At 42.7% G+C, this 11,298-nt stretch overlaps 2 protein-coding genes across 3 annotated transcripts; both read right to left on the bottom strand.

Annotated features, from left to right (window-relative positions):
• Positions 1-638: 638 nt before the first annotated feature.
• On the bottom strand, positions 639-2,829 carry si:ch73-71c20.5 (DUF4748 domain-containing protein). Of its 2 annotated transcripts, XM_061044101.1 has the most exons (4): positions 2,728-2,829; positions 2,334-2,511; positions 2,181-2,297; positions 639-1,304 (listed from the first exon to the last, which is right to left on the bottom strand). In XM_061044101.1, exons 1-4 carry the CDS (start codon positions 2,795-2,797, stop codon positions 1,130-1,132), a joined length of 540 nt encoding a protein of 179 aa, XP_060900084.1. In that variant the 5' UTR covers positions 2,798-2,829; the 3' UTR covers positions 639-1,129. The 2 variants fall into 2 exon arrangements, with proteins under 2 accessions (XP_060900084.1, XP_060900083.1); XM_061044100.1 differs by having other exon boundaries at positions 2,181-2,511.
• A 329-nt stretch (positions 2,830-3,158) lies between these two features.
• Positions 3,159-10,021, bottom strand: mcm6 (minichromosome maintenance complex component 6). Its single transcript, XM_061044097.1, has 18 exons — positions 9,815-10,021; positions 9,501-9,647; positions 8,088-8,198; positions 7,887-7,974; positions 7,513-7,674; positions 7,222-7,387; positions 6,979-7,127; positions 6,738-6,888; positions 6,510-6,651; positions 6,247-6,388; positions 5,347-5,454; positions 4,835-4,990; positions 4,548-4,676; positions 4,289-4,453; positions 4,060-4,180; positions 3,778-3,972; positions 3,545-3,684; positions 3,159-3,430 (listed from the first exon to the last, which is right to left on the bottom strand). Exons 1-18 carry the CDS (start codon positions 9,910-9,912, stop codon positions 3,320-3,322), a joined length of 2,481 nt encoding a protein of 826 aa, XP_060900080.1. The 5' UTR covers positions 9,913-10,021; the 3' UTR covers positions 3,159-3,319.
• Positions 10,022-11,298: the final 1,277 nt, after the last annotated feature.

The raw sequence follows: 11,298 nt of genomic DNA, 5'->3' as shown, positions 1-11,298 counted from the left end.
TGCACTGATCCTTTCAGTAACGTGTTGGGAGACTCAAAACAACAATTTGAGTCTCAGTGTAAAAAAAAAAAGAAGAATTACCGATACATTACAAGACGTAGATTTAACACTGTGCAACCCCACCTGATGGGTCAGAAACTGCTCGAACTGGATACCAACCAGCACCTGATCCTCTCATTTCTGACAGGTAGACAGCACAGGGTCCGAGTCAACGGTCACCTCAGCTCACCCAAGACAGTTTCCCCGGGAGCCCCCCCCCAGGGCTCTGTCATCTCACCTATTCTCTACTAACTGTACACTAATGACTGCAGGAGCACCAGCCCAGGAATCTGACATTAAATACTCTGATGACACCGTTATTATGGACACCACCAAACTCAGAGGGACGGCTGCAGGCTGAGATACTCTTCCACAGATTGGTGCAGGCTGAACTGTCTTGACCTTAACACCTCAAAGACTAAAGAAGCCACGTGTGTGTTTTTGTTGTTTTTGTGTCTAGCTGGATGAACACTGATGCTCTTTTACACAAATTAAGTTCCTAACGGAAGTTATTCAAATTTTAATTTTATATGTGTGATTTAGACAGTGCTCTCTCTCTCTTTCGATCGAGGCAGCTTTTTGTTTAAAAAAACAAAAACTTAAGTTTTTATTTTTATCTAAAGCTTTTCTATACTATCCATCATTAGAATAACGTTGACTTTTCACCTGCCAAATTCAAAAGTCCTGAAGCATCATGTTTTTTGACGACCTGTTTCCCCGCAGGTTTCCCTTTGCTGCCTTTCCAGCTGTGTCTGAGCTGAGCTGATGAACTGGACAATATGCAAACAGCTTGAACATACCTGTCATTTACTAACAAAAAACAATCATTAAAGTCCATGGTTCAAAAATACCAGAACTCTCTTTCAAGAGTGTGACCCAGCTCTCCTGATTAAAGGATTAGCCACTTGTACTCCTGATTTCCTGCATCGAACCTTTGAAGAAATATTCACACCTTATGAACACATCAGAACTCTTCAGTTGAATTTCACATCTCTTGTGTTATCCGTCTGAATGGCTGCAGTGCAGAAGTCACCTTCACATTAGTGACCTTCAGGATTTGATGCAAATCCCAGCAGCCATGCAATGTACATTATCGGCCCAGTTTAACATCCTCTTCTGGATGATGGCGGTAGCGGCTCCCTTCATAATCTCCCTCGTTTGAGTTCTTCATCCTCTGTCGAATTTTGAGCTGCTTCAGGCGGTTCTTGTCCACTTCTCTCTTAGCCAGAATGAAGCCAATGATACCTGTGGGGAGGCCAATCATCCTGTAGGGGAGAGGTTAAGAGTTAGTTTTACACGGTTTATTTAACTACACCTTACAAAATAAAGGTCCTGCACAAACTTCTACATTCTGGTTAGGTAAGGTTGGCGTCCTAAAAAGCTGAGTATACCTACCTTACTCAAAATACTTTGATTTATGGCCTGATAATTCAGGAAAATATCCCACGTGTATTTTGTGACGGGTAGGTCCTTCGTGGACTAGCACACATATATATTAAGGCTGCTATCATAATCCCAATTTGAAAACAATTTAACATTCTGAACACTTTGAAAAACAAGCAATAAATGAAAATAAAAACAATATAAATACAAAGAAAATAATAAAATATAATTACATTAAATAGTTCAAATCAAAGTAACTACATTTTTGAGGAAGTAGTGATGTGATCTTTTGGCCAAAATAAAACAAAACCTTTGAAACATTAACCATATGTAACAAAACGAGTGCAACACGGCATGCAGCACAGTAATCATTTGACCTCGGGTTCTCGTGGATAGAGAAAATAGTAATTGAAACTCGAAATTGCTCAGCACTATTATATACCAACTTAAAGACAAAGGAACAGTTCATGACAGTGGCACATTCAGTCTGCCATAAAAGTTAGATGATGTTTCCTGTACCACCGTGTCACAGCTGGATGTCTGCTGTTTACATTGAACAGAAAACAACCATGCAGTGTTGTTTGCTCATACTAATCCAGTAAGAAATATATCTGTGGTTTAAATGCTGCTGGTTTACTACAGCTGTATGTGCACACCTATCGAGTTGATTCTAATGCTACACCTATTAACATGAAATATCCCGTATGTTCCCTACATGTACAGGTTTTATATGGAGGGGGTAAAGAAAGCAGACTTACCAGGCATAGCCAATTTTCATCATGGGGTTCTTTGCTTTCCTCTGGGGGATGTATTCAGGACCCTCATCCTCCTCCTCCTCCTCCTCCTCCTCACCTGCTCTTTTCTCACCGGGCTGGGTGCTGGTTGAGGTGTGAGGCTGGGTGCTGGTTGAGGTGTGAGGCTGGGTGCTGGTTGAGGTGTGAGGCTGGGTGCTGGTTGAGGTGTGAGGCTGGGTGCTCCTGTGTGGCTCCGTCCTGGAGCTGCACAGGGAGGCAGCAGGAGACACATGAAGTGACCGCACACACTGACGCAGTGCCGGGGTTGGGCTCCTACACGTAAGTAGGCGCACACCTGAAGGGAGTAATGGCGAATTTATTATCAAAGAGTTGACTTCTGGCACATTCATTACGAGGTAAATGTGAGGGTGCAGTCTTCATCATGAAACAAGGAGAATTCCCGTCCTGACAACAACATTTAACTCGTGTACGTATCTTAATGTCTTCGATAATTACTGATACTTAGTAGATAACATTACACAGAAAGTTTGGTGTTTTATCTCTATTTTACCTGACAGTGCTGTCCTGACTGCTGTCACATAGGGCGCCGCCATGTTTGTTGAATAATTTCTCTCGGGCATGCGCAGTGTTTATATACTTACTGCTGCCACCTGCTGCACAACTTAAACATCGCGCTTTCATAAGATCAGCCCCAAATGGTGAACAAACTCTGCCAGGCACTATTTTGTTTTAATGTAAACATTTTATTTATCGAAACATTTCTTTTCATTATTTTACAAAAAGACATACAATATAACATGAAACCGCAAAGCAGTTAAGATTTAATGTTTGCCTCTAATGTACAGTCATGGAGAAATAGCAATTACACCTTTCAGGCCAGTTCCCTCGACTGAGAGCCAGAAAGACTAAAGCCAAACATCAAACAAGTGAAGGGAAAAGAGAGCAGTCTATTTACAAAAGTTGGTTTGACTAAGAAACACATTGTTTTTTTTCTTTAAGAGCCTGAGAATAGTCTGTACAAAGAGCTGATAAACTCACAAAACAAGTCGTGTAACATTTCATATTCTGCCACTATGTATGTGTTACATATGAGCATTCAAAAATGCCTAGAACATCATCAATCAGGGTGTAAGAGATGTGGTTTAATCTTCCAGGGTGTAGTTTGGATTGACGACAAGAACAGCCTCTTCTTCAGTGCTCACAGACTCTGAGCCCTTCAGACCAGCCTGGGACAGCTCGATGAGGATGTGATCCTGGAGGTGACAGACACAGTTATGAGTGACGCATCAGTCATGTCTGAACCTTTTATTAAAATGACTCCTCTTCTGTCTGCTGGTCTAAAAGCAGGGGGTTTCATTTGTACTCACGTAGTGCACCAGCCTGTGGAGGACCTTCTCTATCAGACCCTTCTTATTGACGAGCTCCTCCTCAGAGTCGATCTCTGACTCGATCTCCTTCAGATACCAGTTCACCACTGCACTTTTCTTCAGCTCCTCCTCTTCCTCAGCTGTAACAAATATCAGTCGAGAGTTAGACTGGATGATAAAGGAAAAGAAAACAAGCACAGGGAGTCTCTTAAGTAGTGCAAGCTGTCTCTTACCCTCCTCCACTTTTCTTAAATGCAGTACCAGCAGGTTGGAGATGCGTCTGTAATCACTGAAGGACAGGCGAAGAGAAGGTTTGGGTTCGCTGCCAGGCTCAGCATGGCCGTTCATACCGTTGGTGTGACCGTTAGTGCCATTTACACCGTTATCATGGCCGTTTATACCAGTCACTCCGTTAGTGACAGCGTTTCCTGCAAAGACAAGTTAACGTTTAATAAGCGACACCACAGCATGCGAACTGGACGTCTAGTGTTATTTATGCGTTTGTGTGTCAGTACCATCCTCCTGCTGCTCCTCCTCCAGCTCCTCCTCCTGCTCCAGGTTGATGTCGGGCGTCTCCACTCTGATGATGGACTTGTTCAGAAGACGGAAAGCTTCCTTCACATGTTTTGGTTGCACCTGAGGACGTAAAGAGGAAAAGCAACCGCTCAACAGTCTGTATGTTTTTTTTTATTGTTGATTTAATGTCATATGGTAAACTATTTTTAGTTTGTTTTCCGTGCTCACCTCGTCACAGCAGTGCATGCGGGCCATGCCCTCTGAGAGGCGGATCATGCTCTCCAGCTGCCGCACCGTGATTCTCCAGGCCGACTTGGACGTTCCTCCAGAGCCGTCACGCTGCCGCAGACGCTTGTACTGCTCGACGATGAACTCCTCGGATTCACTGGAGATCTACAAACACCAAGTGAAACATCCAATGGTTAATATACATGTACAACTTGCTAAACATGACGTACATGCACAATTAGCATGGCCAGACACACACCTTTGGTTTGAACTGTCTGGCAAAGAGCAGATATCTGCGGATCTCATCCAGAGAGTACAGCCTGTCCACAGACTCCTCGATGCGAGTGTGCAGGTCCACGATGCGTCTGGCGATGGCATAGTCTGTCACCTGGTCAACACACAGTTATCAGTCATGGCACTTCACAGGAGTATTAAATGTTAGACGATTGAGAGAATGCCAGGAATAAGGGACAGGATAGAACCACTGAGGGGAACAGGTGGTAGACAGCTGAACTTATGAGTGGAGGACCAGGAACTCTCACATACCTCATTACAGTCGTCCACCAGGATGAAAAAGAGGTCGAAGCGGCTCATGATGGGGGCAGAGAGCTGGACGTTCTGCTTCAGACTCTTGCTACGGTCGTAGCGCCCGCCCACAGGGTTGGCAGCAGCCAGGATGGAGGTGCGAGCGTTCAGAGTGGCCTGGAGGAGAAAGAGGCACAGTCTTTTTACAGTGCTGTTCCTATTTTTAGTTTTAGTGAATGCACATCATGATGTAGAGCCGCTCAGTCTTTTACTTCATGGTCGGTAACGATTTTGTGTGGAGTGATGCGCATTTGAAAAGAACATGCAATGCAGAAAACGATGCCCTCACCTCTCTAAAAATGTTCTAAAATAAAAATGTTTCAGGAGGCAGCTTTCTGAGTACATTTACATAGTCATTTAAAAAAAACACTGACTAATGATGTCCTTTCATTCCTGCTAAATATTTATTTATGACAACCGTTCTCAATTCTCAAGACTCTTGTTCTAAGTTCACTGCGATCTGGCTGTGTTACCTTGACTCCAGCTTTGGTGATGCTGATGGTCTGCTGCTCCATGGCTTCATGGATCGCCACCTGGTCCTTCAGATCCATCTTATCAAATTCATCAATGCAGCACACGCCCTGAGAAGACAACACCATCATCAATACCACTGCCAGGGAACCCCCACGATTCTCCAGATTGCATTTAAGACCTTTTTAAGACAGCTGCAACTGAAGTTTAATGCCAACATCACAGCAATACAAGTACATGTGAAAATTAATTTAAAATCCTAGAAAAGTATTGCAATCTTTACATAAACCATGCATTAAAAAAAAAAACTGGGTGAGTAACCAAGAAAATGAGCAAAAATTATAACAGATTTATCAGCAGTGATATTCTGGTGTACCCTTGACTAGACAATGATTAAACCAGAAACCGAACATCAGCAGAGTTTACATCCTGGTCTTTTCCTTTATTGGTCTCGTTTCACATATGGGCTTTTCTGCCACTGTTAAGATGATCTCACTGCCACATGTTTATTGACTCATCTCAAACAAATGCCTCTGCATCACTGCCTGCATTTTGTGTGTGGCACCAGAGGTGTACTCCTTTTTAAAAAAATGTGTTAATTAGTCCCTAAACCAGTTAGCAACTTGGCTTAAATTCCCATTTAACACGATTGAATGAAACACACCCACAGGCACGGCTCAGAGCAGTGAGGTCGAACAAACAGGTCCAGAGGGGAGGAGCTAATGTTCTGTTTGGAGCAGTAAGGATGTGCAGTTTAAAAAAAAAAAAAAAAAACCTAATTCAAGAATTAAAGGGCCTGACTTTGAGAATATACAATTTAAGACTTTAAAAAAGACTTTTAAGAACCTGCACTGCATATAATCATAAACTCCCCTGTTCTGCTTCTGACTCGTTACACTCACGTTGTCAGCCAGCATTAAGGCTCCGGCCTCGATGACAAACTCGTGGGACTCCTCGTCTCTGACCACAGCAGCCGTCAGACCTGCAGCAGTGCTGGCTTTACCGCTCGTGTACACGGCTCTAGGGCTGAACTCCTCCACGTGCCTGTACACACACACACAGACACTTTCATATAAGCAGACATATCTCTGCACAGTTGGATAAATTCAGCTCTGTATGTTATTGATTCCAGCTACAGGAGATGCATCTGTGTTGTGTTACATACTTGAGGAACTGGCTCTTGGCTGTGCTGGGGTCTCCGACGATGCACACGTTGATGTCTCCTCTAAGAGAGGTTCTCTCCATCGTCGTCTTGGGAACACCTCCGAACAGCATCAGCAGGATGCCGCGCTTCACCTCGTCGTTCCCTGAACCGAAACAGACAACAGTTAAACTGCAAAATCTATAGCACTACATAGATGAAATGGCGTTTAGTGAGGGTTGTAGCACTGACCGTGGATGGTGGGGAAGAGGCTGGTGCACAGGTTGTGGTACAGGTTCTTGTCCTGGCTCATCTCAAACACTTTCTCCCACTCCTTCTCCGTCATCTGACTCTTAATGCTCTCTGCAGTCTGCTCCTCCTCACGCAGCTCCTTACCTCCAAACTACAAGAGAAAAACACACTGTTAACCAAACAGCCGGCATGTGTGGAGCGTTATTCACTTATTTATAATTAGCTCGTGTTCGTCTCTTACGCGTGGGTTAGTTGGAGCCACATTGCAGGCCAGGAAGGCCAGTCTGTATGACAGCTCTCTGACTCCCAAAGCTTTCAGGCCCTTCAGACCCTCAGCTTCAAAACCCTGGCGCCCACCTCCGACTCGGTTACTGGTCTCTGATCGCACACCTGAGAGGAGGAAGGACATAGAGACAGTCACAATGTGTCACAAAAACAGAGAACACTATTTTCTTTAAGGTCAAAATGTTTGGACCAAACATACCAGGAGTGCTGAGCTGAGAGACGTCCGGTACAACGATGAGGGTCCCAGTGAAGTCACAGCGGTCTCCAGCCTGAGCCGTCTCCACGGCCTCGGCTCTCAGGACGATCTCCAAGGAGCGAGGGATTGATCCGCGAGGCAGCTCAGCCTGCGTCTCCTGAACACGCACCTGAACGCAAAGAATCAGACTTAATGAGAGACTGCTCATTTTAAGTTATAATAGATAGATACTTTATTGACCCCGAGGGAAATACATCTGTTTCCTATTAAATACATCAAATCTCTCTTAGTTACCTTCTGGAAGTCGATGAACTTGGATTTGTGTGTGTCCAGGTGGAAGCGGGAGCGATTGTTGCAGACGGGGTTTCTGCAGATGGTTGGTGGAGAGTATTTGAACTGCTGGGGGACGTCTTTGATCACCGCCTGACAGTCCATGCACAGGAACGTACCGCTCACCTGCAACCATGAAGAAGTACACATAATGATCCTGCTTATCAATACTCGCTTTAATCCAATTAGCTGTAATAGATATATGAAGATAAAGACACATTACACTGTGTAAAGATCATAGTGACCCATTGGATCAATTTAACGATTAATACCAATGTATCCTTTCACTCTAGCTGAACACTGCTTATCATTCATGTGTTGACTGCAGGTCCTCTCACCAGTTCAGGGTGTACCGGGTGTGTCCTCACCACCTGACCAGTGATCCTCACCAGGGTACCGATACGCATAGAGGACAGCTCTCTGATCCTAAATTAAACACAAGAAAACATCACAGTTACAGTTCATGAATTTAGTGTACATTCTGGGGGGGGACTCCCACACAAGAGAAGGACTCCCACAAACATCAGCACGTGGCTTACTTGTGTCTGGTTGGCAGTTCCTCAAGGGCCACGTAAAACTCTTTGTTCAGAGGAACGTTCCCATGATCCCGAGCAAAGTTCCGCACTGCCCGACAAAGGAACGGGTAAACTCTGAAAACAGAAAGATTCATGTTCATTTCACGGTCGGATGTAAATGTGTCTGCAGCTTGTTTATGGAGCTGGAGTTGTTCTTGTACCGATGTCAGGATAGGAAAAGCCTCTGATACTGCTTCACGTAAGGTATGAGGTATCAACTTCTCATTTGGGCCATATTAAAAGACTGTGTCAATAATAAATACAACAACCCTGTTGGAGTTGGATTTAGTCTATTCATTGTATGCCTGATGTCTGTGTTTTAGTTTGATCTATTATTTTTAACTTTCTTAAATCTATTGCTGGTAAACCGACTACTCCAAGACTACATTAGAAAAGCACATTTTAACCCAAATGAACTCCTTTTTTTCCCGGTTTCAATAATAAAGGTTAAAACAGAAAAGCAAGAGTGAGAGCCGATAAGCAGATACACAACCAGGATTTATTTCCCCTTTAAAAAACATAGCCTAAAAAGCTATTGTTTTTATAATGGCTACCAATTTAACTTCTGTTCATTAAAGACAGGTTTCAGGTAAAATATCATGTGGTAAAAGAAAAAACAACAACAGTGGGGGGCTAGCAAAGAGTTCTACTTTGCTCAGAAATAGTTCATGTAAACCATGATGTCCCCAATCCCCCTCTGAAAGGTTTATTAAAAATCTAATTGAAGATTATAGTAAAATAAAGACTTTACTGATGTAAAATGTAAAATCAGGGATTCTCAAACAATCTCTTATTGAGAGTATACAGCTGTTAAAACATGATTATAACAGGTTTTGTCCTCTGATATCAGAGACATACTCTACAAATACTCAAATCAGAATCAGCTTTATTGGCCAGGTATGCTTACACACACAGGGAATTTGACTTAGGTGAACTGTGCTCTCTTTGTACAAAAGAACAATATTACAATATTAAATATCAACATTAAACACAAAATAAGCAAAGACTAATGTGCACGACTAACTAAGACAACAGTGCAGTTGTGAGTAATGCAAACACGCTTAAATAAACATAATAAAATATGTAATTATGTAACAGATGGGTTAATATACATCAGGTAAAGAGTTTTTACAGTATTGAGATTAAGCAATGTGCTTAGATTGATATTCCATGAGGAGGATAATAATACAGTATTTACATGATTAAGCTATTGAAAATAAAATAAAGAGGTCTTGGAACAGGAAAGCATCTCTATCTAACATCTACAGATAATACACCATGTGTGTCCAAAATACAGAGCAGGGTTAACAGTGAGACGAAGTCATACTTCAGTTTACAGAGATCAAAAGAAGGACAACAAAGGGTTCTTGATCTTACCTGTAGTACTCCTCTTGGATGGTGGTGGCCAGCTCCTGGTTGAAGCCCTCCAGGTCTGTGAAGCTCACCAGCAGAGTGTTCCTCTCAGGCCGGATCAGCTCCTCGGCCTCCCGGACATACTTCACCTCCCCATCCCCGGTCTGAAACCTGCACACGGACACAGGCAGTAGAGAAACAACGAGTTATTTATGAATGTCTTACAGCCCATCAAAACAACAACTGATTACTTATAGTTACTGACGACGAATATCAATACTAAAAACTAGCATCGTGGATCTCAACAACACAATACATCCTGAACCTGCCAGACTTACTCCTCCAAGAAAGCCTGGAATAACTTCTGACATTTTTCAGCCAACTCGTCCTTCACAATCTCTCCGGCATTCTCCGCTGTTGCTGTGGCAACATCCATTCTGAAAAACCGTCAAACTGCGATTAAAAGACCCAAAAAGCGATGGAAGTTAGGAAGACGCAGACCGCAGCTCAGACACACACAGCACGCTCAAGTCCCAACAAGAGACGCTGTTTCCCGCGAAAAGTTGGACACGTGATCTTTGGCGCGCTGCTTCTCACCAATCAGTGGAGTTATTCAAATGTTGTGCAGTTTTTAGCCAATCAGGAGTGTGAAGGTCAAATTACGGCGGAAGAGAAGGCGGAACAGAACCTTGGCCCAAGTCTCGCGATAGACCACAGAGTTGTTCAACTACAGTGGAAGAGCGGATAATTCAAACTCTTATTGAATATCTTGAAATATTGATTTAGCGATCAGTCTAGATCAGGGATGGGCAACTTTGGTCACAGCAAGGGCCACATTCATTTAATTCTCACTGCCAGAGGGCCAAATTGTAGAATACAAAAACAATTACAGTCGATTATGTCTCAAATTAACTCAACATATACCAGTGATCAAATATTATTATGGACATATTTCTGGTTTTCATGATTTCATGGCAGATTTCATCATGTTTTCTTCATGTTTTCAATTAATTGATGTGTAAAAAAAAAACTCAGGAAAATCAAGGAGGGAAAAAGAATGACGGTAGTGAAGTGGAAGCAAGGAAAGTAAATGTAGTGGTCAGGTTTGAGGGAGAGAGTGGTGTGTGAAAAAAATCAGAGCCAATGAAACTGACGAAAATCATTAAGAGCACAAGTAGGAGTGGTGAACTATGTTAGAACTGTGGATGATGGAAATGGGTTAATTGGATGTAACAGTGAAGGACAAATTGAAAACACAATAAAGTTTAACCCATGTGGGGAAAACAAAGGTGAGAAGAGTTTGGGGGGAAATAAATGACGGTTGAAATGGTGTGATAGTTGAAGTGTCACTCACTGTAACTATGAAAGAGCTAGTCGAGCATCTTAAGGTATAACAGTATGTTGTGGTTCAATAGAGAACAAGACATGTAGCCTATAGAAGTTTGGGGGATGAGTAAAAGGATGAGGGATAGAAGAGACTGGAATTATATAGTTTTAAATGATGGAAAGGTTTGTTTCAATAACTAATAAAGAGTGCTCAAAATGAGATACCTTCCAGGGGTTTTCTGTTGAGAGGAATTGCTTCCCAGACTTTCAGAAGCAGTGAGGTGCATTTGTGAGGAAGGCGATTTTGTGTGTATGTGTTTGTGTACATGCAGGTCCTTGTGTGCGTTTGTGCATGCTTGTTAGGATAAGGTGCATTTTAGCATGATGTCATAGTGATATTTAATGTTTTACATTGAAACAACATTGATAGTAATGCTTTAATATGATCATTTAGTGATATGATGAGTCAGTCATATTTGTGTTCCACGATGGTACA

Source organism: Labrus mixtus, chromosome 8, assembly GCF_963584025.1.
Source record: "Labrus mixtus chromosome 8, fLabMix1.1, whole genome shotgun sequence".
NCBI classification, from domain to species: domain Eukaryota; kingdom Metazoa; phylum Chordata; class Actinopteri; order Labriformes; family Labridae; genus Labrus; species Labrus mixtus.
This window is presented reverse-complemented; position numbering and strand designations above follow the sequence as displayed.

Coding starts and splice junctions, on each gene's coding strand:
- si:ch73-71c20.5 (XM_061044100.1), bottom strand. CDS start 2,797: ATGCCCGAGAGAAATTATTCAACAAACATGGCGGCGCCCTATGTGACA. Junction 2,512..2,727: donor AGTCAGGACAGCACTGTCAG/GTAAAATAGAGA, acceptor TACTCCCTTCAG/GTGTGCGCCTACTTACGTGT. Junction 1,305..2,180: donor ATGAAAATTGGCTATGCCTG/GTAAGTCTGCTT, acceptor TCTCCCCTACAG/GATGATTGGCCTCCCCACAG.
- mcm6 (XM_061044097.1), bottom strand. CDS start 9,912: ATGGATGTTGCCACAGCAACAGCGGAGAATGCCGGAGAGATTGTGAAG. Junction 6,652..6,737: donor CCTCTTCCCCACCATCCACG/GTCAGTGCTACA, acceptor GTTTCGGTTCAG/GGAACGACGAGGTGAAGCGC. Junction 4,454..4,547: donor CCAGACAGTTCAAACCAAAG/GTGTGTGTCTGG, acceptor TGGTGTTTGTAG/ATCTCCAGTGAATCCGAGGA.